The 25,819-nt window shown below is 34.7% G+C and overlaps 2 protein-coding genes, 1 long non-coding RNA gene and 3 pseudogenes across 49 annotated transcripts; all 6 read left to right on the top strand.

Moving 5' to 3' along the window:
* Nucleotides 1-620: 620 nt before the first annotated feature.
* LOC103320679 (uncharacterized) lies at nucleotides 621-5,981 on the top strand. Of its 45 annotated transcripts, XR_016126236.1 has the most exons (12): nucleotides 621-791; nucleotides 1,422-1,472; nucleotides 1,640-1,695; nucleotides 1,788-1,929; nucleotides 2,046-2,125; nucleotides 2,277-2,329; nucleotides 3,173-3,308; nucleotides 3,541-3,600; nucleotides 3,768-3,933; nucleotides 4,468-4,560; nucleotides 5,439-5,529; nucleotides 5,718-5,981. XR_016126236.1 is itself a non-coding variant. In XM_089050817.1 (11 exons), exons 8-11 carry the CDS (start codon nucleotides 3,846-3,848, stop codon nucleotides 5,782-5,784), a joined length of 339 nt encoding a protein of 112 aa, XP_088906943.1. In that variant the 5' UTR covers nucleotides 621-790; nucleotides 1,640-1,695; nucleotides 1,810-1,888; nucleotides 2,051-2,125; nucleotides 2,277-2,329; nucleotides 3,173-3,308; nucleotides 3,541-3,600; nucleotides 3,768-3,845; the 3' UTR covers nucleotides 5,785-5,981. The 45 variants fall into 45 exon arrangements, 34 of the variants coding, with proteins under 34 accessions (XP_088906943.1, XP_088906942.1, XP_088906934.1 ...); XR_016126235.1 differs by lacking the exon at nucleotides 1,422-1,472 and having other exon boundaries at nucleotides 621-790; nucleotides 4,483-4,560; XR_016126234.1 differs by lacking the exon at nucleotides 1,422-1,472 and having other exon boundaries at nucleotides 621-790.
* Nucleotides 5,982-6,797: 816 nt separating this feature from the next.
* LOC148918240 (7-deoxyloganetin glucosyltransferase-like) lies at nucleotides 6,798-8,692 on the top strand (annotated as a pseudogene). The gene is made up of 2 exons (XR_016126233.1): nucleotides 6,798-7,498; nucleotides 7,608-8,692. The product of XR_016126233.1 is annotated as a 7-deoxyloganetin glucosyltransferase-like (transcript).
* A 662-nt stretch (nucleotides 8,693-9,354) lies between these two features.
* On the top strand, nucleotides 9,355-11,065 carry LOC148918239 (7-deoxyloganetin glucosyltransferase-like; annotated as a pseudogene). Its single transcript, XR_016126194.1, has 2 exons — nucleotides 9,355-10,038; nucleotides 10,162-11,065. The product of XR_016126194.1 is annotated as a 7-deoxyloganetin glucosyltransferase-like (transcript).
* A 585-nt stretch (nucleotides 11,066-11,650) lies between these two features.
* LOC103328848 (7-deoxyloganetin glucosyltransferase-like) lies at nucleotides 11,651-13,586 on the top strand. Its single transcript, XM_089051310.1, has 2 exons — nucleotides 11,651-12,231; nucleotides 12,355-13,586. Exons 1-2 carry the CDS (start codon nucleotides 11,703-11,705, stop codon nucleotides 13,284-13,286), a joined length of 1,461 nt encoding a protein of 486 aa, XP_088907436.1. The 5' UTR covers nucleotides 11,651-11,702; the 3' UTR covers nucleotides 13,287-13,586.
* A 2,330-nt stretch (nucleotides 13,587-15,916) lies between these two features.
* On the top strand, nucleotides 15,917-20,119 carry LOC148918238 (uncharacterized). Its single transcript, XR_016126444.1, has 3 exons — nucleotides 15,917-16,107; nucleotides 16,939-16,987; nucleotides 19,692-20,119. It is a non-coding gene; the product is annotated as an uncharacterized LOC148918238 (long non-coding RNA).
* Nucleotides 20,120-20,214: 95 nt separating this feature from the next.
* On the top strand, nucleotides 20,215-25,819 carry LOC148918237 (7-deoxyloganetin glucosyltransferase-like; annotated as a pseudogene).

The following is a 25,819-nucleotide window of genomic DNA, read 5'->3' as shown; positions in this document are numbered from 1 at the left end:
CTACAATAAAGCACTAGCACAGTGGGAGAAAGGTAACAAAATATGTAGGCACACAATTTTGAGCATACTTTCTAACGAGTTGTTTGATATATATTGTTCATACAAAACCGCAAAAGAGATTTGGGAGAATTTGAACAAAAAGTACATGATCGAAGATGCTGGCACCCAAAAATATGCAATTGGAAATTTCCTGCAATTCCAAATGGTGGAGAGCAAATATGTGTCCTAAAACATTTGTGTGTGGAAGTCTCATTGAAAAGCTCCCTGAATCATGGAAGGACTACAAGAACAACATGAAGCACAAAAGGAAGCAAATGAGCCTTGACTTAATTGTGCACATCCGAATCAAAGAAAAGAACTGTATGCAGGACAAAGTCATCAGAGCCAAAGAAATTATATATATACTAAAACGAGTTCACGAATTCACTGTTCCTAGACTGTAGCTTAGGAATAGTGAAGTGCCGATTTTGCCCTTTACTGAAATTTTCCTTATGTTCCTTTTTTGCCCTTCTCTCTTTGGATGCTAACTCTCCCCACTGTTTCGCTTTCCACAGCGATCGTCCGCCGAACCAGCTTGGTTGGGCTGGTTGGGGCAGCCATGGACTTCGATCTTCGGATTCCTTTGGGGCCGTAGATTTCCATTTGGGCTAGCGCCTTGCGAATCTCGCCGTTCGTTTGGTCTTCATCTCATCTCATCTGCTCATTCGTTGGTTCAACCATCTTTCATCCTCTGTGCAACGTTCGTCTGAGAGATTTTCGATCTGCAAGTTCTTCCATCTTTTCTCTTCAGGTTTGCATCCCTTTACTTTTTAACGGATTAATGGCTTGCTGTTGGGTTTCTGAGCGTGCTGTTCAATCCTTTGATTCTTGCCCAAAAAATTATTAAGCAGTCAAGATCTCTCTGTCTCTCTCTATTTGAGCATGTGGATAATGAACCCTAGGAGCTTAATATCTGTTTGCATCTAAAAGAAAATATGATTAGGAGCTGATATTCTGAACTAATCGACCAGTCTCTTAGCTGGAAGGTAGAGATGGTTGGTTCAATATAAGATCATTCAAACAAAAAATCTGATTTTACACTGTATAAAATATGTAGAAACCTACTTACTCTCTGTTTGTTTGCTTAGAAAATGCAAGAAAAAAACAGAAAATGTCATCTTTTTAAACATTTTACTGTTGTTTTGTGGGTAGGAGTTCAATAATTATGCTTATAAGAGCATTTGAGGTCACCCACTTAATAACATTAGTACTTTTTATTGAAATCACTTGGGTTTCTGTGGAAACTCAAGGACATAAAGGAAAAAGTTTGAGTCTTTGTTCTATAATTATGTTGGATTGAAAAGTTGGTGCCTTTGTTCTTTCATACATGTGCTTAGCATTACAATGAAAATTTCCTTTCATTGTTTTTTGGTTATTGAATGGTTTGAGCATGAGGAAAAAGGTGATTTTGCAACCTCAACAAAGCATTTCAAGTAAGAACCATATCCTCGAATTGCCCTTTTGGACCAAAATTAAGCCTTTTGTGTGATGGTTTATCATATAATTGGGTTCTATGTTTGGGCTTATGGATTGGTTCATGGTAGATTTGAATTGGCATGCGGAGTTGCTTGGGTGAAGCTGATGACTCTGTGCATTGCAGGACTACAACAAAATGGTGCACTTACATCTATTCGTGGACTTTGAAATAGAAACAAGGTTTGCATCTTTTAATCGCCTCCACTGTATTTCAATTTCTTTCCCTTTTATTAATTTTGATTGTATTTCTCCCCTGTGATGGGATTGAACAGGCTTTTGAATTGGTAATGGCAGGTGACTGTTTGTGCGTGAATAAAGGCTTGCCATTGCCCTTGCTGATGTTGTGGGACAGAGCCAGTGTATATGTACAGAAGTTGAGGGATACAATGTTCTCTCTCCCTCTCTTTAATTTCAGTTATTTTTCTTTTAATAGAATTTCGTCAAATTTTTTGGTTCTGGATTTTTTGTGTTGAACAAATTTACAATAAAGGTATTTTATGACGTTCTGTGTTCGTAAATATCTTTTGTAGAACAGCACAGAATGTTGACTGACTTTGAAGGTGTTGCAAGAAAAAACGAAGTAGGGTTCCGCATTTGGACTAGCAAAGAGGTTTGTCAATCGTTCTCTCACCCTCAATTTTTTTTCTTTCAATAAGTCGATTACATCTCAGCCTTAAATTCGCTGTTTTTTATTTCTGTTTAATTTAATGAGACAATTTCTGTTACAGAATTCTAAATTATGCTTCTTTTTTCCATGTTAGGGTATTGGGATGCTAAGGGGTTCTTATAACTTAGATGGGTATGCTTCAAGAAGGTTGGTTTTATTCTGGAAGAATACCCATTTGGTTTTCGACATAGTTTATTTAGTTAAATATATGGTTGCTGGTGAAATGGATTAGCCAAATATTGCATATGTAATATGCCTACAAATTCTTAGTATTGTTGTGAACAGTCAGTTTAAGTGGAGGATTGTTGTATGAAATTTGGTGAACAAATATCTAGAAATTATCTTCACAGTTTCTTAGGTTCCATTTAATTTGGTATTTGTTTTTGTGTGATATATTTCTCTTAGGGCATGTCAAATGGTAAAGCTGCAATTAACGGTGTCTTTTTTGTGTTGCAGTTCCACCAGTACAGGTTGTTGGGAGAAAGCTCCCTATGGCATCTAATGAGCACCCCAAGATTTACCAAATGAAGCTCTGGGCCACAAATGAGGTTCACGCCAAGTCCAAGTTCAAATAATCCTTAGCCTTCCCAAATGTTCATTGGTGAATTTTTGGTTAAACTTAATATTGTTGGTTGATTTGTTTGGATTAGGTATTTCATGAGGAAGCTGAAGAAGGTCAAGAAGAGCAATGGCCAAGTGCTTGCCATTAATGAGGTTTGTTCTCTTTGCTGTTTATACTTTATTTTTTTCCAATTAATAAATTTGTACCCATTTTGATTATTTGTTAGTGTCTAATGTAGTCAATGTTTTTTTGGGGTGGGGAAGTGGTTCCTTCTCAACTCTCCTCCTGGCAAAATCCAATTTGTTGCCAAAGGGCTCCACCTTTGACCCCAAAGCGTCACTCTTTTATCACATTTATTTCGCTTTTTTCTAATTTTGTTTCGATAATTTGAATCGTATTTTGTATTTGATGTTTGGCTTTGGTGGCAGATGTGAAGGAGGTTGCGTCATAGGCATCCTCTGGAATATTATGAAAACCTATCAGCATATCCACACCTTCTTTTACACCCGATTTCTCTGCACATTCTTCTCAAAAACTTAAATGCTTTATGCTCCATAGCCTTTGGTAGTTTTCTCTTCTTTCACTTGGTTCCATTTTAAGTTTGAACTTTTTTAAAAAAATCTTTATTGTAAATTTGTTACTTTAAATCCTTAATTTTAGGATTAGTTGTGGTTTATTTTTATACCTTATAATGAATTGAGATGTGGACAATGAATGTGTTTCTTCCTTCATAGTTATGGTTTATTTTTATACCTTAAAATGATATTTCTCTTGATATCTTTTCTTTGGTATATAGGTGACATGAAGCAGAAACAGGGAAGGAAATCTCATATGAAATGGGTATTTTATGTTGGAGGTTAGGTTTATTTTATGATTTTTTAATGTTAGATTTCATACTGAATCAATTTGAAAGGTTCCCCTGAGGACTATATGAATTTCTTTTTAAGTTTTTATGGTTATAAGTTTAACACATTAAATTTATTTTTTCTTATCAGTTCTTTCTACTTTATTTTGCTAATTCAGTGATAGTAGTTGTCAAAAATGGCATCAAAGCTTGGCAAATCTATGCTTGATGGGGTTGGTATTACGATTTGATCAGTGATGGGACGTTTGGTTAAATCCCAAGCAGGGAATGCATTCTTTGCCATAGTTCCCGGACAGGTCCTCTTGGCTTCCCTTGATGCTATCAGTAAGTTGATTAGGGTTCTATAACCTATAGGTGTTTATAGGTTATTTCTGGTTTTATAGCTTCTCCATTAAATTAACATAGCCTATAAATGGGAATACATGTATCAGTTTTGACCATAGGTGTCTAGAGATAATCTATTCTTTTGTACAACAAACTTGCACATGGTTTGATTCTGTTATGGGTATTTGGTTTGATTCTATTAAAGGCTGGGTCTTTTGGATTCATTCTGTTATAGGTATTTAATAATTTGTGGCAATGACATTATACTTTTGTCCACCACATTCGTAGAATGTGGCGTATTTAAATTGTGGTTTGTGCAGTTGATTTTGTGGCCTTAATTCTGTAAATTGTCTTCACTAAATTTTTCCATTTGTTTGCACTAACACCTACCAGTTTCCAAATTTGTAGCAATAGAATAAACACCCATTGATTTGAGGCTATTAAAGGTTGAGTGTTTTGGCTTAATTCTCTCATACCTATTTAATTATAAATTATCACAATTGTTCTAAGTTTGTTATCAATTGTTATCTGGAGGCTTTGACTTTATAGGAGTGGCGAGCGTTGGTCTTCTTCTTAAGATTGAACTCCAGCTTTTTCTATGTTTCGGTCTCTCTCTCTCACTGATCTGTAAGTAAATTTTGCTTCATCTTTCCATTCAATTTTTGTTGTTCTTCTTTTTCATTTTTTTTTTGTTACTAATATCTTGGATCTTATTTTATTAAACTATAAGACCTGTTTTAATTTGCTGCCCTAAAAGTCCAAATTCCTAATTTTTCCTCATAGTGGATCTGTGTTATTGATTTGCAAATGTTATCCAAATACTGAAATTGATTTGATTGTGTTATTATTTTGATGAAACCAGGTGAAACAATTTAGTTATTAAAATACTATATGATTGCTTTTGGTAAGGTTTTCTGTTTGATTATTAAAAATTAGTTGGTAAACCCTCAAAATCGGTATTTGGATATGCTGGTTCTTTTGTTACAGGGTTTAGGATAGCTCTGTTTTGGTAAGCAGGATATGCTGCTATTTGGGTAGTTATGTTTAAAGACATGTTCATTCTTTTACTACAGGGTTTTAATTCAAATTCGTTCTTATACTGGTTTATGGGACTGGGAATTTGAATTTGATAATTTTTGTTTTGGTAGGGGAAAGAAAATTTGGGAGTGTGATTCTAGGAACTGATTGCAATGTTTTAGCATAGTTGACTTGAAGAAGATTGGTTTAGGAAATATGTGGGATTTGAAAATCTGACTTCTAAATTGGAATTCTGTTTGTGGACATTAGAGATGATGAGAAAGAATTCAGAAAAGTTAAAATTCATAGGTTTTTTTGTTTGTGGGTTTGATTTACCAAGCGGATTTTTGTTGATTTTTGCATTGAATGGAGACTTATTGAAAACTAAAAAAGTTTGTATATCCTAATTTCAGAATGCAGAGTTTGGTTATATTGTTTTTTTTCCTTTTCATGGGCTAATAATTTGGCCATGCTTCTACTCTTTGCAGCTGCTAGGGACTTGGAATGGATACGCAAGATACATCTCCTTCAGTGTTGCTATTCTTTGACAAGCAAAGATTTATATTTAATGTTGGAGAGGTAAGGAACTCAATTACATACATTTTCCCTGTGGTTTCTTTCCATACAGATTTTGCTCAAGCTAATTTTTTGGTTTAATGAAAAGATTGTGCATGCATAAAATACTCAAGCTAATTTCTTCCCCGATTTTTCTGTTTTTTCTTTTTCTTCTTTTTAAAAAAATCATGTTTTCTTTTGATATTTTGCAGGTGGTCTTTCTTTGCTTTGGATAGAGCAGTTTGGTTGGTGTTTTCAGTTCTGTTAAGCAAGGGGTGAGTTTCTAGGCTGAAATTTCAATTAATTGTTTTAAGTTTTGTGAATAGAGCATAGGAATTAGCTAATGGCATCAATTGACAATTGGTTGGTGTTAATTTGTTGTTGTAATGATAGGTTTAGATGATTACAATATTTGAACATGTTGGTAAATCCTTTGAGTGTTTTGGCAATTGGGTAGTTGAGATGTTCCCTGCCTATTTTCATCGCTTTATACACATTTCACGCATTTTAAAACCATGACATCGCGCGGGCACCTTTTGCTAGTTTCATCTAAAGCCAATGTCATCGAAGGTAAATCTTCCAAGAATTACAATAAATCTAAATTTTTAAAATCCCTTTGATCATTACCAAATGATGAAGATAGCTATTACCTTTTTTTGTTTTGTGAGCCACTGTTTTTTTAGAGACGTTCTAATCAATTATCTTCCTTTGTTTTAATTGCACCGTGGCTTATGTATTTGAGGCCACATGTGTATAAAAATTGATAGCCACAATTTACCATGTCGTGGCTAGGAGAACTGTTGCTTATAATATTGTTTTGCTTGTATGCGCAATCCATTTTTTATCACGGGAGAGAATTTGAATTTTAGAAACATGAAAATAATTGAAACACAAGAATAAGACAAACACCACCGAAGACTTCGAATCAAGAAAAGGATTCACTTTGCCACTTCATCTAAGTCTTTGTCTTTTTGTCTTGATTGATCAACTGACTTTTCTTTGCACAGTTACTTGTGTGTCGAAAATTTGACTATCAACCAATGACTAACTTGTAGATTAGTTATTTATGTTGCAGGTAAAGTGAAGATCCATTTTGCTACTTCATCTCATTACCTCAATTTTGTCTGACAGCTAGACTTCTTTTTTGGACATTATCCTCAGTTTGCTATTTTGACTAGTTCCCCAATAATTGGAGAAAGAATTGGGGAAAGGCCAAGAAAAGATAATGAAACCAAATTATTCTTTATAGGGGAAAAGCCAATAGAAGATACCAGTTCCCCTTCGCTTCTTCTCACCTCAATTTGTCTGACAACTTTCTTCTCTCTCTGGATATCTTTATCTGCATAGACTTGTGTGGAGGGAAAAAAACAGAGAGCCAAAACAGGACAAATTGAAAAGTAGCTCAGTTTTGCTTTATATATAATCTGCATTTGCAAGCACTGCAATGCACACACAAAAGCTAAGATGGATTCCAAAGAAGTAGCTACAAAGCCACATGCTGTTTGCATTCCAGTTCCTGCTCAAAGTCATATAAAGGCAATGCTTAAATTTGCAAAGCTCCTCCACCACAGAGGTTTTCATATAACCTTTGTTAACACAGAGTTCAATCACAAGCGCTTTCTTAAATCTCTAGGACCCAATTCCCTTGATGGCTTGCCTGATTTTCAATTTGAAGCCATCCCAGATAGCCTTCCGGATTCAGATGAAGATGCCACACAAGATGTCACCTTGCTTTGTGAATCCGTCAGAAAACAAAATTTATTGGCTCCCTTTCTTGCCCTCCTTGCAAAACTCAACAATGATGCCATATCAACATCCACCAATCCTCCTGTGACTTGCATAGTTTCAGATGGTTTCATGTCCACGTTCACAATCACAGCCGCTGAAAAAATCGGAGTCCCTATAGTGCTGTTCTACACTATAGCTGCCTGCAGCTTCATGGGATTTAAACAAATTCGTGCTTTGGTCGAAAAAGGACTTGCACCACTCAAAGGTGAAATATATAACCTTTTAATTGAAGCAATTGTTGTTTAGCTTATGGTGAAATATATAACCTTTTAATAAAATGTTTCTTCAGTTGAATTTCATTTGTACTATTGCAGATGAGAGCTGTTTCACAAATGGCTATCTGGACACCGTAATAGATTGGATCCCAGGAATGAGAGATATCCGTTTAAGGGATCTCCCGACCTTCTTTCGTACCACAAATCCGGATGACATCATGTTTAACTTCATCATGGAAGAAACCGATAGAGCTCATGAAGCTTCAGCAATCATTATTCATACTTTTGATGCCTTGGAGCCAGATGTTTTGGATGCTCTCTCATTTATGCTTCCCCGTGTTTACTCCATTGGACCTCTTCAATTGCATCTCAATAAAATACCAGAACACCCTTTGAAAATGGTGGGATACAGTCTATGGAAAGAAGAAACTGAATGCCTCGAATGGCTAAACACGAAGACACCAAACTCAGTTGTCTATGTGAATTTCGGCAGTATAGCAGTCATGACACCAGAACAGCTTGTGGAGTTTGGGTGGGGACTTGCAAATAGCAAGCTTCCATTCTTTTGGGTAATTAGACCTGATCTAGTTATTGGAGAATCCGCTATTTTGCCGCCAGAATTTGTGGCTGAAACTAAGGGAAGAAGTCTAATAGCTGGGTGGTGCCCACAAGAGCAAGTCCTTAACCACCCATCAGTTGGAGGATTTTTAACGCACAGCGGTTGGAATTCAACAGTCGAGAGCATTACTGCAGGAGTTCCTATGCTCTGTTGGCCATTCTTCGCAGACCAGCAAATGGACTGTCGCTATACTTGCAATGAATGGGGCATTGGCATGGAGATTAGTAATGATGTGAAGAGGATGAGGTAGAGAAGCTTGTCAAAGAGTTAATGGAGGGTGAGAAGGGTAAGAAGATGAAAAATAAGGTCATGGAGTGGAAGAAACTTGCAGAAGAAGCTACTGGGCCACATGGTTCTTCATCCACAAACTTGGACAATTTAGTGAATCAAGTGCTATTAAGAAAAAGCTAAAGATTTTACCATAAGATGTTAATTTTTATTTTTATTGCTATTGTCTCAAATAATCAACTAGCTAGCAATATGTACTCAGGCCTGTAAAACCTATGTTACTATAGCTAGAATTTTATTTTGCTCTAAGATTTTAATTAATTATGTTCAAATTATATATTGATGTCTCCCACAAATATTATATGCTCCAGTGTTGACTGCTTAGAGCATTTTCACCCAATTTGCCATGACAAAAGGCAAGGGGAGGCAAGGACTTGTACTATTCATGTGAATAGTGTCTGCCCAAGCTATTTTATTGTTGCTTTTCCACCCTTTCTAGGGCAAAGGGCAATTATTATTCACAACAAATGAATTTTATTTTTATATTTATAAGATTAATTTTGATAAGATTTTTGGATAAAATATTTGGATAAGATTTCCGATGGCCAGGTGTCCATATTTATTATAAAATTCACATCTCATATTTCAGATAAGATTTTCGGTTGCTACTATTGCGCCACATGTCATCTCTATCTTCTAAATCCATTTATAAAACCACACCCTCAAGTCACATCAATCATCGATATCCTCTATATCCTTTCATTTATCAGATTTTACAAAACACATTCTACTTTCAAGAATAAGACCAACACCACCGAAGACTTCGAATCAAGAAAAAAGATTTCACTTTGCTACTTCATCTAAGTCTTTGTCTTTTTGTCTTGATTGATCAACTGACTTTTCTTTGCACAGTTACTCGTGTGTCGAAAATTTGACTATCAACCAATGACTAACTTGTAGATTAGTTATTTATGTTGCAGGTAAAGTGAAGATCCATTTTGCTACTTACATCTCAATTTGTCTGACAACTTTCTTCTCTCTCTAGATATCTTTACCTGCATAGAGAGCCAAAACAGGACAAATTGAAAAGCAGCTCAGTTTTGCTTTATAAATAATCTGCATTTGCAAGCACTGCAATGCACACACAAAAGCTAAGATGGATTCCAAAGAAGTAGCTACTAAGCCACATGCTCTTTGCATTCCAGTTCCTGCTCAAAGTCATATAAAGGCAATGCTTAAATTTGCAAAGCTCCTCCACCACAGAGGTTTTCATATAACCTTTGTTAACACAGAGTTCAATCACAAGCGCTTTCTTAAATCTAGGACCCAATTCCCTTGATGGCTTGCCTGATTTTCAATTTGAAGCCATCCCAGATAGCCTTCCGGATTCAGATGAAGATGCCACACAAGATGTCACCTTGCTTTGTGAATCCGTCAGAAAACAAAATTTATTGGCTCCCTTTCTTGCCCTCCTTGCAAAACTCAACAATGATGCCATATCAACATCCAGCAATCCTCCTGTGACTTGCATAGTTTCAGATGGTTTCATGTCCACGTTCACAATCACAGCTGCTGAAAAAATCGGAGTCCCTATAATGCTGTTCTACACTATAGCTGCCTGCAGCTTCATGGGATTTAAACAAATTCGTGCTTTGGTCGAAAAAGGACTTGCACCACTCAAAGGTGAAATATATAACCTTTTAATTGAAGCAATTGTTGTTTAGCTTATGGTTAACTCTTAATTTCTTGTTTCTAAACATGCAAATAAAATGTTTCTTCAATTGAATTTCATTTGTACTATTGCAGATGAGAGCTGTTTCACAAATGGCTATCTGGACACCGTAATAGATTGGATCCCAGGAATGAGAGATATCCGTTTAAGGGATCTCCCGACCTTCTTAGAAAGTTGATATACCTGGCACACATAAGACCATATATTGTATATGTTATGAGTGTGGTTAGTCAGTTTATGCAATCACTCAGTGTTTCTCATAGGAATGTAGTTGATCGGATTTTAAGATACTTAAAGTCAGCCCCTGGGAAAGGATTAATGTTCTAAAAAAATGGAGATCTTGAAGTTGTTGGATATACAAATGTTGATTGGACTGGGTCCATTACATATAGACACTCTACTTTTGTTTACTTTACATTCGTGGGAGGTAACCTAGTCACTTGGCGGAGTAAAAAACAAAATGTGGTTTCTCGGTCTAGTATAGAAGCAAAGTATAAAGGAATGACTCAAGAAGTTTGTGAATTATTGTGGATCAGAAGACTCTTGACAGAATTGGGCTTCAAACTAGAAAAGCCAATAGAGTTGCATTGTGACAACAAGTCAGCTATCGATATTGCTCATAATCTAGTTCAAAATGATCGAACCGAGCATGTTGAGATGGATAGACATTTCAACAAAGAAAAAATTGAGAATAAGATCATTCGCCTCCCATTCATAAACTCAGAAGATCAATTGGTAGATGTTTTTACAAAAGCTGTTTGTGGAAGAGTATTTTATAACTCACGTAGCAAGTTGGGCTTTAGTGATGTATATGCACCAACTTGAGGAGGAGTGTTGGCGTGACTCTCCTAATTAAACAAAGAGATTTATTTCCTTGATTAATTTAGGGATTTACTTTCTTATTTTACATAATTGACAAATCATTGTATATTTAGGAGATACTATCCTATTTAATTACTGTATCTATTTCCTTATAAAGCACTTATATAAACTCCTATATAAACTTCCTTATGGAGAAAAATACAACTGAATATAAAGTATTCAAACCATATTCATATTTTAGCATGTTGTATCTGTTATGGTTTTAAGATCTAACATTAATCACTGAAAGATACAAGATAACATGAACATAGGAACAATTTTTTTTTATTTTTAAAATTTTTTTTTTATAGCAATGACAATTGAGATGTTTGCATTCCATAAATCATTTTGTCAACTGACTTTTCTTTGCATAGATATTTGTGTGTTGAAAATTTGACTATCTATCAACCAATGACGAACTTTCATACAAGTAATTTCACATTCCCTTATACTAGTCGAAAATTTGACTATCTATATCAACCAATGACTAACTTCTAGAAATACTTGAGCAACAATTTCTACCACTATATAGTTATTTATGTTGCAGGTAAAGTGAAGATACCAGTTTCACTTTGCTACTTCATCTCATTACCTCAATTTGTTTGACGACTTCTTTTTTTGACATTATCCTCAATTTCCTATTTTGACTGGGAAAAAACAGAGAGCCAAAACAGGACACGTTGAAAAGTAGCTCAGTTTTGCTGTATAAATAATCTGCATTTGCAAGCACTGCAATGCACACACAAAAGCTAAGATGGATTCCAAAGAAGTAGCTACTAAGCCACATGCTGTTTGCATTCCAATTCCTGCTCAAAGTCATATAAAGGCAATGCTTAAATTTGCAAAGCTCCTCCACCACAGAGGTTTTCATATAACCTTTGTTAACACAGAGTTCAATCACAAGCGCTTTCTTAAATCTCTAGGACCCAATTCCCTTGATGGCTTGCCTGATTTTCAATTTGAAGCCATCCCGGATAGCCTTCCCGATTCAGATGAAGATGCCACACAAGATGTCACCTTGCTTTGTGAATCCATCAGAAAACAAAATTTCTTGGCTCCCTTTCTTGCCCTCCTTGCAAAACTCAACAATGATGCCATATCAACATCCAGCAATCCTCCTGTGACTTGCATAGTTTCAGATGGTTTCATGTCCACGTTCACAATCACAGCAGCTGAAGAAATCGGAGTCCCTATAGTGCTGTTCTACACTATAGCTGCCTGCAGCTTCATGGGATTTAAACAAATTCGTGCTTTGGTCGAAAAAGGACTTGCACCACTCAAAGGTGAAATATATAACCTTTTAATTGAAGCAATTGTTGTTTAGCTTATGGTTAACTCTTAATTTCTTGTTTCTAAACATGCAAATAAAATGTTTCTTCAATTGAATTTCATTTGTACTATTGCAGATGAGAGCTGTTTCACAAATGGCTATCTGGATACCGTAATAGATTGGATCCCAGGAATGAGAGATATCCGTTTAAGGGATCTCCCGACCTTCTTTCGTACCACAAATCCGGATGACATCTTGTTTAACTTCATCATGGAAGAAACCGACAGAGCTCATGAAGCTTCAGCAATCATTATTCATACTTTTCATGCCTTGGAGCCAGATGTTTTGGATGCTCTCTCATTTATGCTTCCCCGTGTTTACTCCATTGGACCTCTTCAATTGCATCTCAATGAAATACCAGAACACCCTTTGAAAATGATGGGATACAGTCTATGGAAAGAAGAAACTGAATGCCTCGAGTGGCTAAACACGAACACACCAAACTCAGTTGTCTATGTGAATTTCGGCAGTATAGCAGTCATGACATCAGAACAGCTTGTGGAGTTTGGGTGGGGACTTGCAAATAGCAAGCTTCCATTCTTTTGGGTAATTAGACCTGATCTTGTTATTGGAGAATCCGCTATTTTTCCGCCTGAGTTTGTGGCTGAAACTAAGGAACGAAGTCTAATAGCAGGGTGGTGCCCACAAGAGCAAGTCCTTAACCACCCATCAGTTGGAGGATTTTTAACGCACAGCGGTTGGAATTCAACGGTTGAGAGCCTTACCGCTGGAGTTCCTATGCTCTGTTGGCCATTCTTCGGAGACCAGCAAATGGACTGTCGCTATACTTGCAATGAATGGGGCATTGGCATGGAGATTAGTAATGATGTGAAGAGGGATGAGGTAGAGAAGCTTGTCAAAGAGTTAATGGAGGGTGAGAAGGGTAAGAAGATGAAAAATAAGGTCATGGAGTGGAAGAAACTTGCAGAAGAAGCTACTGGGCCACATGGTTCTTCATCCACAAACTTGGACAATTTAGTGAATCAAGTGCTATTAAGAAAAAGCTAAAGATTTTACCATAAGATGTTAATTATTGCTGTTGTCTCAATTAATTAACTAGATGTACTCAGGCCTGTAAAACCTGTGTGTTACTATTATATATTGTTTTTTTTTGGGCTTGTCCAATATAGATCCTTACATTTTCTATTTCCTAGACGTATACCCATAACTTTATAAATCTATATGTAAAACCCAATTTCAAATTTAAATGACCAGTATGATATAAGAGGTCGTAGTATTTCTATGTTTTTACATCGTTGCCACTAAACTTCATATTTTATTTATAATTTATTTCAAGCATTTCATTAACTGTCATAATTGTAATTAATATACTCCCTATTAATAGCATATCAATCACCCCATTTCTTATAGTTGTCATTCCCTCTCACATCTCGCCCCCTAAAATTGCAAACAAAAAAAAAAAATCTGTAAATTACATATCCAATAATGTACCTATGAAAATTATAATATAAATATATACATATAAAATATACAAATTTATAAAATATAGGTATCCAATAAATTACATATCCAATAATGTACCTATGAAAAATAGGTACATTATTAGAGGAAAAAAATAGGTAAGTTATTTGGAGAGAGAAAATAGGTTCATTTAAAAAAATTACTTTTAATAAAACAAATAATAGGTACTTTCTTCAGAGAAAAAAGGCTATATTATTTATAGAAAAAAATAGGTACATTATTTAGATAAATAATATGTACTTTATTCGTAGTAGGTATATTATTCAAATGGTAGGTACATTGGATGACATATAATACCTAAATCCTAATTGTAAGTACATTAAAATTAATGTAGGTATTGGATGTCGTATAATGTAGGTATATTGGAATAGATAATTATGTACACTTTTCATACTAGGTAAATTGTATTTTTCATAAAACAAACAAGTAATAGGTACATTATTTTTTCAACATAATTAGTATGTATAGTTTTATTCATAAACAATTATAAAGTGGATTATTAGTCATGTATAATTCATAAAAAGAAAATAACATAAACATTTTATTAAACAAACCGACTACCCAAATTTGAATTTATTGTTAATTTTTTTTAAATGTTTCAAAATTAATTCCTACGTCTATTACAACTATTTGGAGATTTTTCCAAATTCAACATCTGTCATTATATACAATCCAATTAAAAACTGTTTCCATATTGATTCCTACATTAATATACAAAATGCAATAATAGCTTAGTTGGGGGTATTTTTGGAATCTGAAAAGTACAATAAATCAGATTTTATGCTTAATTAGGTAACTTGCTGAGTTGAATCCTAATCATGGGTTTTTACTTATACAAATTGGGTATTATTTATAGGAACAAAAAGTGAAGGGTTTTAGGTACGGTAAATTGAATTTGAAGGGTGTAAGCCAAATTTACTATTTTTTTTTCCCCAGAAATACTATATGCTTCAGTGTTGACGGCTTACAACTCTAATTGCAAAGACAATTCAGATGGTAAATAAATATCTAAACAATAGAAAGAAACAATAGAAAGAATTTATGTATAAAAATTATGTCAGACCCAATTATTCAGTTAAAAATTAAGAAGAAGTATACTCCAAAAAGGCCCACTTATTCATTAATCATAGTATAAGTGAACTATTAAAAAGAAGCTTTCTGTTGACAAACACTTTTTCGCTTTACCAATTCTTTCTACATGTTTCAATGAAGGCTGAAGTCCGATTGTTTAACTTTGAATCTCTTTTAATTTTGAATTTCATGCTTAGTTTTTTGGGAAATTAGTCTAGACTTTATATTTTTAGTTAAGATTCACAATTTTGAAGAATATTTTGTGAGTATATGTGCAAGTAAATATGTATTATTATACTAGAATTGATGTACATACGTTCTTTTTATATGTTACAATCTTAATTTGAGTTCCTATTATAGTTTCTCAAAGTATTTAAAAACAGATAGTATGAATGCACATAGAAAGTCGAGGGCGCTCTGAAACCTTAAGAACGCTTTATTATTGTTTTTTTTTTTTGGGTCAAAAGTTAGAAGGGCCTTACTATTGATTTGGCTCCTAGGTGCAATTTTCACATGATATGACACAGAGTTAGCATATTATGGTTTACTAGTATTTAATGCAAACCTATATATGACTCCTTAATTTATATTAAGGATAAGTAAGGAGCTTGTAGCTCAAGTGGTTAAGAACATTCATCCTCGCATCTGAAATCCTAGATTCAATTCCTCCCTCCCCTAATATCACTTGTATATATATATATCACTAGATTCAAATTCAAGTATGAAGGAGGAAACTTATTATGTTTTCAATCCCCATACAATAGTCAGATAACGACACAAAATAGCTAAAATGTACCACACACAAAATAGCTAAAATGTACCGCACACTTAAGTCACCAACAAAAGCCCTTTTTGGTAGTCACCAAATAATGGTAACTATTGCCACTTTTTTGTGTGTGTAGTGGCATACCTAAAATAGCTAGCAAGCAAGTTGTACTCGGCCTTATCTTTCTACTTATATCCAAGTATTAATGCATCAAGATCCGCTTTCTAGGGGAGGTTTTTGGATGGAGGGTCGTGTTGACAACTACAACGACATGGAGAAAATTAGGAGGATGCAACAACAACTTATGGAACACATCATATGCAACGAACTCAAACGCATATAGGTAAGAGTTCTACCGAGGAGGGATGCATGACTGAGTAGCTTGCATCGACACTCTAATCCATGGGAGTCTCAGTGAGGAGTACAAGGGAGATAGCCCTTTTCATTGTTGCACTCCACTATGTGAGTCAAGTGAAGAGGGGCACGGTGATTCTCATTGTGTCTTTGAAGGTACAATTGGATTTAGTAATTTTGGTTCATTTTGTTCTTCATCAAAGTTATTAAATTTAGATTTACCTTCAATATTTGATCGTTGTTTAGAAGACGATTGCCAAATTTGTTTTGAGGTTGAGAAAAATTCTGAAAAAAAGTATTTCGTAAGAGTAAACAATAAGTTGAATCTAGTGTAATCTTGAAGGCGCTGGACCCAGAGGAAGTCGGGCATGCACTTTTAAAGCAATACCAGCAAGACACATTTGAAGGAAATATTGCCGAAAACTCAGTTAATCTTGTCAATTTAATGACATTTGGATTGACAATTCTTTGATAATTGGAATTGTTCCAAAAAGGTCAAATATTCTAAATATCTTTTTATTTGGTAAGGAAGGTTTCAATTAGGTGCTAACAGGTCCATAATTAATATGAATCAATTAAAGATTCTATTTCCTCAATCAAATGCTTGAATTCGAGGACGAATTCTTTCTGACCAAGAGAGTATGATGCAAGAGCATATGAATAATTACCATTTAATTAGCTATTTCATGAGATATTGTTATTTTCTTATTTAGGTGGTTTTAGGATATCTTTTATTATTTATGTATGATTTTATAATTAATTAGTTTACTTTTGGACCAAGTAGTCTTAGTGCCCAAGTCTTGTAAAGGCTATAGATAAGGCTAATGTAATAGTGGTAGGGGAATTTGTGTTGATAATTATTGAAATAGTTTATTTGGTGCATGGATTTACTATCATATATGTGAGTTTGAACTAACCCTAGATTTCGATGCTCATGTGTGTTGTTGGTGACCTGTGTTCGGACCCCGATCCCCATCAATGATGCAGCTGTAACCCAAAATGACAGAAATGAAGAGGGCACGCTTTAATTTTGAAGGTAAATGAACCGAATTATTGTATAGCATCTTCCGTAGTCCTTACATCACCAAGAAATGGAAGTTGTCTCTTTGTCTTGATCAAATTGTTTCCTTGATGTTTTGATCAACTGATGTTTCTTTGCACGTATCCATGAGTGCATATATAAATTCAAAATATGGTCAAGGAATTATATTATTTTAAAAATTTATTTATTATTTTAAAAATTTATTCATATTTTGTAGACATTAGTGATGTAACAATTGATACCATATATATACATATATTAGGGTGGGCACGCAAAGGACCCACTAGTGTAGTGGTTTGGAGTATTTACTTCCTCAGGCAAGGTTCTAGGTTCAACTCCTAGCATCCGTGTTGTGTGTGTGAGTTTAATATGTTATCGCCCCTTTCAATAGGAAAGGTCATTAAAAAAAAAAAAAAAAAAAATAGAGGGTGGGCACAATTTATGAATCATGTGGCTAATATGAACATGATCATTTCATTAAACTTCAGTGAAGTTACTATTTAGATAAATCATGTAGCTAATATGAAGGTACATATAGTCTATATAATATTGCACCCTCACCACATATAGAACGACTCCCTACCTAGTATGCCACTTTATATGAAAAAATTCATATATGAAAATTATGTTAGGCCCAATTATTCGATTCAAAATTAAGAAAAGCTATGCTCCAAAAAGGCCAACTTATTCATTAAATTCATAATCTAAGCTAGTTAACCTAGTTGAATAAAATCAAGAAATAAAAAGCATCGAGCCCAATTTCACATTTTTGAACTATGACAAAGAAACTTTCTATTGACAAACACTTTTGCCAATTATTTCTACATGTTTCAATGAAGGTTGAAGTCCGAATTGTTTAATTAATAGGTATGGTGATTGATGATTTCTTTTAGTTTTGAATTTCATGCTTTGTTTTTTGGGAAATTATCCCTTTCTTGTTGTGTAAAAAGGGTACACATATATTCTTTTTATATGCATACAGATAATATTTTCTCAAAGTATTTACAACAAAAACAAAGGCTTAATAATTAATTAATGAATGATATCTACCAGTCATCTGACCAAAGGCTTAATAATTATTAGAAGACAAGACATGAAATTAAAATATGAGGACAAAACAAACAACCTTAATTAAAGAAGATCTTGAGATCCAATATTACTAAAAAGAATAAATCTTTTGGCAAATTGAGTGAGTGGTAGTAAGTAGAACCAATAATCGAACCTTTTTTTTTTTGTTTGACCAATAATCGAAGCTTTAAGTGTTTACATAGAAGGAGTAAATCTGCCCGCTTGAAAAGGGGAGCATTTTCATGGACAGGTGTCAATTTTTTAAAAGATAGTGAGGTACACATTGGATTAAAGTAGTAAACAAAAATGCTCCCGTTGAAAGGTAGCTAGCTAGCCCCAAGGGCGGTCCTACCCTAAGGACAGGGTAGGCAGCCGCCTACTCCATTTTTTGTCAAACCAAAAATTACCTAGTACACAATACAATTAAATTTCTTCTCCCTACTCAAACCCAACCCACCAGGGGCGGTCTTACCCTAAGAGCAGGGTAGGCAGCCGCCTACTCTATTTTTTGCCAAACCAAAAATTACCCAAATACCCAATACAATCAAATTTCTTCTGCCTACTCAAACCCAACCCACTCAAAATTTTCCCTTTAACAAAAACAATAGCCCAGCACACTTACTTTCTCCTTTAACAAACAATAAAAAGCAATATAAGCATGTGAAAGATGTGAAAGTTGTATGGAGATTTTTTTCAACGTTGACTAACATTGTAAATTTTGTTAGTGCTTCTGCTAAGTGTCGTAATGAGTTAAATTTAATTTGAAAAACAGAACTCAAAGAGTTGTTGGATTCTGGGGAACTTGAGACAGGTAGAGGACTTAATCAAGGTCGTAGTTTGAAACGAGTTAGAGCCACTCGTTGGGGATCTCACTTTGCCTCTATTACAAGTTTGATGAGTTTATTTAAAGAGACTAAAATACTTCTCCAGGAAATCAGTGATTATGGAACTAACCAACAATTTCGTGGCGATGCATAGAGTAACTATATTGCTATGATGTCTTGAGTTTGTGTTTTCATTGCTTTTGATGGATAAAATTATGGGATTGACCAACTTTCTTTGTCAAGTGTTTCAAACAAAGACTCAAGATATTGTTAAGTGCTTTAAACTTTGTTGAAAACACAAAATCACAATTCCAAGATATGAGAGCACATGACTGGGATGATGTATTCATGAGTGTGGTATCATTTTGTGAACAACATGGTATTGATGTTCCTGATATGAGTTCTCATTATATGATGGGCACGCGTCTTTTTTGTCAACAAAAAGATTTTATTATAGTTGAACATTACTATCGCATTGATGTATTTAATGATGTGATAGATTGCATGTTGAGGGAGTTAAATGATAGATTTCCAAAGCAAATTGTTGAACTTCTTATTCTTAGCTCAGCATTTGATCCTCTTAATTCCTTCAAATCATTCAATATTGGGCATCTATGTAAACTTGCTGAGAAATTATATCCTGCTGATTTCAGTCCAAGTGACTTGAAAGCTTTAGAAATTGAGTTGAGGTATTTTCAAAATGATATGCATAGTCTTCCCTGTTTTAAGGACCTCACCACTCTTTCTCAGTTATGTTAACAGTTGGTGGAAACAACTTTGACAAAAAACTACCATTTGCTTTACAGGTTGATTCAGTTGGTGTTAACTCTTCCTGTTTCTACAGCAACAACAGAACGAGCTTTCTCATGTATGAGAATTATTAAGAATTGACTTCGGAGCACCATAGCCGATGAATTCCATGCTGATTGCATGATTCTCCACATTGAAAGAGAGTTTGCTAATAATATTGATAATAAAGAGATAATTGAGGAATTTAAGATTTCTAAGCCTCGTTGGGTAAAGTTTTAGATTTAAATAGTTTAGTTTTGGGTTGCATTGCATTTACTTTTTTTTTTTTTTTTTTTTGTTAAGCTTTTATTTATATATAGATATGCATATTTGAGGGTAAGGCTCATTACGTCCCCCCTGACTAGGTATATTTTTTTATTTTTATGAATAAAATTTAGTCGTACCGTCGAGTTTTTAAGGTAAATTTCGCCTACTTGTCTTTTGAATCCTGGATCCGCCACTAGCCCAATACACTTTGCCCTATAAATAATCTGCATTTGAGCAAGTCACGCACATACATTATATAACAAAACCTAAGATATGGCTTCAACTGTAGTTGTTAATAAGCCTCACGTTGTTTGTCTTCCTTTTCCAGTTCAAAGCCATATAAAGGCAATGCTCAAATGAGCAAAACTCCTCCACCATAGAGACTTTCACACAACCTTTGTCAACACAGAGTTCAACCACAGGCGCTTTCTTAAATCTCTTGGACCTGATTCTCTTGATGGCTTGCCTGATTTTTGATTCGAAACCATTCCAGATGGCCTTCTCGAATCAGATAAAGTTAGAAATTTCTTGGTCTTGGCTCCGTTTCTTGAGCTCCTCGTAAAACTCAATGAGACGGCAAGTAGTGTTTTTAAAGGCATGCTTTCAAGCGCGTCGGAGCGCTCTTTGGAGCGAGGCGGCCGGAAAATGCCCTAGGCGATCGGTTGTTTCGCGAGTTGCACGTTTAGCGCTGGGAAGGCGTTAGGTAGCATTACAAGGCGCGCAAGATCTGGACACTCTGAAAAGGAAGAAATTTTCAGCTTCGCAAATTTGGTGCTGCGAGGAAAACTAAAATTCTTTTATAGGTTTTTTCTAACGAAACGACGTCGTTTGATTGGAGTGTAAAAAAACCACGCAAGTTTTTTTGTCCGCTTCCCTTTTTTTTCCCCTCACTTGTTGCTTCCCTTCATCCAATATTCCTGCCTTTTCTATTTCCAGCCGTTTTCTACTTACCTTTTTTTTTTCTTTCTAAATTAATATATTAACACATGGAATTATATATATATATATATGTGTTATAAAACTAGAGGGAGAAAATGTAGAGAGAAGTAATATGCTAAAGATAAAGTTTCACCATATTTATTCTTCTCTTAATCTTTGGTAGAACCACCTATTTATAGGCTTACAAGATAGAAGATTGAATACCATCATTTACAATATACTTATAGGTTACAAGCACTAATTACAAATACTTAGTGCATAGGTTACATAAAATCCAACGGTGGAATACTAAGAGGCATGGTGGTCATCCACCAACTCATGCATTTACAACACTCCCCTTTGGATGTCCACCATACAATGACATAGTTCCCTCATTAAAAACCTTGCTCCAGTGGGACAAAACCAAAGTGAAGGGAAAAAAAGTGTAACTTTCTTCTGGATCATTAATATGGTGTTGGATGCGCTTATGTTGCCTCGTTAAAACCTTGCTAGGAAAAACCCAGTGGGACAAAAACCTAGTTGAAGGGAAAAAGAGTACAACGCGCATATGTCCTGTATGCAGAAGAATTGGGATGCTCCCCCTGATTAATATCTCCCCTTCTCTAATTTGAGCAATACAAGCAACATTGTCTTCATACATGATTGTCTATCATACTATTCGACCTGCTTTTCACTTTTCAAATGATTGAAATCTTTAGGAGCATCAACAAATAATTTAATAGTTAGAATATGTTACAACAATATCAAATTTGACATCAAAATACTCTAACTCTTAGTGTTAACTCTTAATTAAGAATATTGTGGTACTTTATATCCTTCAAGGGGTCACTTCATCCGATATATCTCAAATATTTCATGAGCTTTGAGGATTTCCTTATACCATATAGTCTTATTAAATATGCATTTAACACATGCTATAAGTTTCGCATTAAAATAACAACTGCACTTATAGAAATGTGGATGCATCTACGATGAGATGGGAGACTAAAAACATGTCTCTACGAGGAAATCTTATGTCATATTAGTGATCTTATTTCACTTCACAAACACCAATTCGTAACCTTCATACTTAACATTTGTAATTTGGTGTTTGAGCTATAGGTTCAATATCCCACACTTCATATTTAGTGATAAATGGAATTGCCTATTTCCATTTTGGCCAATCACTTAACTTGTCGACATTCATAAGGCGATTTAATATAATCATAGCCCTTGATGATTGTAGTAGCTACTAATAAACCAAATGTATCATCAATTCGTGATCCCACAATTCTCATGTGCATGCGCATGCATAATTTGTAAGCATCTCATTGCTTTGGGGTACCAATGCCTCTTTAGGGGCTGATGTTGTCACTTATGGGATAAAGTATAAACATATATTTTACGATGAATTAATTAGAATATGTGGATCATAACCTCATATAGAGCGTTATTTTTTATAGGGCTTGAATTTTTCAGATAATCTCCACTTCTAGGGAGTTAAGTTTTTAGAACCTATATTTTTGTCATGCTCATAGTCACTTATTGTGATGTTAATGGATTGTGATACATGAATATCAATCCATGCTTGCATATTCATAACTTTATATATGCATTATCTTGATGAGACAAAGCGGACTGATTCAACATTATTTCACGACGTTATTCAGGAACTGTCATTTCTCCCCTTAACGGCTGGAAAATTATCTCAAAATGTAGGAAAATAAACTCACCATCATTATCAATTCAAATTGACTGGATTGGATAATGTGGGAGTTGTGCTCGTAAGCGTCTTGACAAGAGACAAATATGTGACCATTTTAGTAGGCCCATTCAATAAAACTGGTGAAGTGATCCATAATTAAATGTTGTATAGGCGCTCACAAATATCCCCTTGAAATTATTTCATGAAAGATGGCTTAAAGTCAATTTTTGACTGAGATGATCTTATGACAGCTTTTCTTTGTGAGCATTCTTTGTAATGATATTTGTTGGACAAGACAATATTTTGAGTCTTTAAACGATGTCCTTACAAATTTATAAAAATCTTATGTATCATTGTGGAACATGGATTGCCAAGATAGTCATGCCGCAACATAAAAGTTATCCGGTCAATGAACTTCTAGTTCATGATATCATAATCTTCAACTAATTTAATAGTTGTGTAATATTGGGGCCTCATGAACTTTTGGTTCATGACATCGTAAACTTCCTACCCAAAAAAGAAAGTAGGAAGTTTCTCCAATAGACGCCTCTGGCTGTCAACATTGGGGCGGTAATACAAAACATTACTATTGTAAAACGAAATTAACTAATAACCCAACATAAATAAAATAAAACAAAATGAGTAAAGTGGTATAAACGAGGAATAAAATAAATAAATTAAAGACTATGAAATTCCAAGATAATCCAATATTAATGTGGATTCAATATGTAGATAAAACTACAAGTTTAAGAATTGGATTTCCAACCAATTCAGGTTCATATGGGCACAAATAAGTAATGAACTTCAGGTTCATATATAGTATTAAGATCCATGAAAAACTATGAACTTCAGGTTCATATCAATATATATTCGAAACTTCAGGTTCGAATACGTAGATCGAAATAAATTGAATTAATAGTTGTGCTTTGAACTTCATACTCAAATCGATGTATGTGCACTCAAAACTTCTAGTTCAGGTTCTTGACATATGTAGGTCTCATGGAATTCTGATTTTGATTAATACAAAATCGAGGAGTTTCATGTCCTTATGTGCTCTTTAAATTCATGGAACTTCACGCCCTCAATTATTTGGAATCAAATAACTTCAGGTTCTGATTCAATCAAAAGAACTCTAGGTTCTGATTCAATCAAAAGAACTCTAGGTACTAATCTAGTTATATGATGAGGATCGAGGAACTTCGGGCCCTGATCTTTTGTATAATACAAACTCATCATAATAATTAAGATCATACTTAAAATTAAATAAATAGACAAATAAAAACAAAAACATGACATTATATTCATGTGTAATAAGAATAAGAATTTTTTTTTTCTTAAACAAGCATGATGAAATCTGATGGCGAGTACAAAAAACTCTATACCATGTGATGACTCTAGCTCATATAAGAAGAAAGAAAATTCAGAGAAAGAAAACATACCAAGAGCAATGTCGTGCTGATAACGTGTTATAAAACTAGAGGGAGAAAATGTAGAGAGAAGTGATATGCTAAAGATAAAGTTTCACCATATTTATTCTTCTCTTAATCTTGGTAGAACCACTTATTTATAGGCTTACAAGATAGGAGATTGAATACCATCATTTACAATATACTTATAGGTTACAAGCACTAATTACAAATACTTAGTGCATAGGTTACATAAAATCCAACGGTGGAATACTAAGAGGTATGGTGGTCATCCACCAACTCATGCATTTACAACAATATGTGTGTATATTGTATAGTACAACCCTAATTTCTATCCTTACCAAATATTTAATTATATTTAAAAGATTGTTATGGTTCAATAAAAATTAGTTGTGCAATTTAATTGTATTGTATTATTCAAAAAAAATTCTTATTAAAATAAATTAATGTTCAAAAGGCTTACGCCTCAACGCTTCAAGGCTTACGCCTCGTATAGTGCTATTAAAAACGCCTCGCCTTTGAAAACATTGACGGCAAGTAGTGTTCCTCCGGTGACTTGCATAGTTTCAGACGTTTCTTGTCCATGTTCACAATCACAGCAGCTGAAGAACTTGGAATCCCTATCACACTGTTTTACACTGTTGCTGCAAGCAGCTTCATGGGCTTTAAACAGTATCGCACTTTGATGGAAAAAGGACTTGTCCCACTCAATGGTGAATGAAACATCTATATAAATAGTATAGAGATTTTATGCAAATAAGATGCCAGCTGACTTGTGTTTTTATGCAAGAATAAAACCTAATCAATAGATCATAGTTTGCTAGACAGTTTGACACGAGAATTTGTTGTTAAAGTTGCAAATGAAATGTTTCATTGATTCATTAATTCGCTGTCAATGTAGATGTGTTTGAAAAACGGGTATTTGGACAAGGTCATAGATTGGATTCCAGGGATGAAAGATATTCGTCTAAGGGATCTTCCAACCTTCATCCAAACTACAAATCAGGATGAAATGTTGTTCAACTTCTGCATGGAAGCAACAGATGAAGTTGATAAAGCTTCAGCAGTTGTTTTTCTTACATTTGATGCTTTGGAAAAAGATGTTATGGATGCTCTCTCATCTATGCTGATTCCACCTCTTTATACCATTGGTCCTATCCAATTACTTCTCAATCAGATACCAGAAGATTCTTTGAGCCCTATCGGATACAGTTTATGGACAGAAGAAACTGAGTGCCGTCAATGGCTAAATTCCAAGGCCTCAAATTCAGTTGTTTATGTGAATTTTGGCAGTATAGCGGTCATGACACCGCAAAACCTTGTGGAGTTTGGCTGGGGACTTGCAAATAGCAAGTTTTACTTCTTTTGGGTAATTAGGCCCGATTTGGTTATTGGTGAATCTGCATATTTGCCACCTGAGTTCGTGGCGGAAACGAAGGAAAGAGGTCTAATAGCAAGTTGTTGCCCACAAGAAGAAGTCCTTAACCACCCATCAGTTGGAAGGTTTTTAACACACAGCGGTTGGAATTCAACCATGGAGAGTATGACTGCAGGAGTGCCAACGATCTGCTGGCCATTCTTTGCTGACCAGAGAACCAATTGTTATTATACTTGCAATGAATGGGGCAGTGGCATGGAGATTGATAACGATGTCAAGAGAGATGAAGTGGAGATGCTTGTTAGAGAGTTGATGGAGGGAAAGAAGGGTAAGAAAATGAAAAAGAAGGCTGAGTGGAAGAAACTAGCAGAAAATGCAACTGATCCACATGGCTCCTCATCCATTAACTTAGATAATTTAGTCGATCAAGTGCTGTTAAGAAAAAACTAG

This window comes from Prunus mume, linkage group LG4 (genome assembly GCF_029339155.1).
Source record: "Prunus mume cultivar Tortuosa linkage group LG4, ASM2933915v1, whole genome shotgun sequence".
NCBI lineage: Eukaryota > Viridiplantae > Streptophyta > Magnoliopsida > Rosales > Rosaceae > Prunus > Prunus mume.
Note: the sequence above shows the minus strand (reverse complement) of the source record. Positions and strands in the feature narration are given on the sequence as shown.

Excerpts from the sequence above, each read along its gene's own strand:
- LOC103320679 (XM_089050817.1), top strand. The coding sequence starts at position 3,846 with ATGGGACGTTTGGTTAAATCCCAAGCAGGGAATGCATTCTTTGCCATA. Across the intron at positions 3,934-4,467 it reads GGCTTCCCTTGATGCTATCA|GCTTTGACTTTATAGGAGTG; the intron begins GTAAGTTGATTA and ends TGTTATCTGGAG. Across the intron at positions 4,561-5,438 it reads TCTCTCTCTCTCACTGATCT|CTGCTAGGGACTTGGAATGG; the intron begins GTAAGTAAATTT and ends TACTCTTTGCAG.
- LOC103328848 (XM_089051310.1), top strand. The coding sequence starts at position 11,703 with ATGGATTCCAAAGAAGTAGCTACTAAGCCACATGCTGTTTGCATTCCA. Across the intron at positions 12,232-12,354 it reads AGGACTTGCACCACTCAAAG|ATGAGAGCTGTTTCACAAAT; the intron begins GTGAAATATATA and ends GTACTATTGCAG.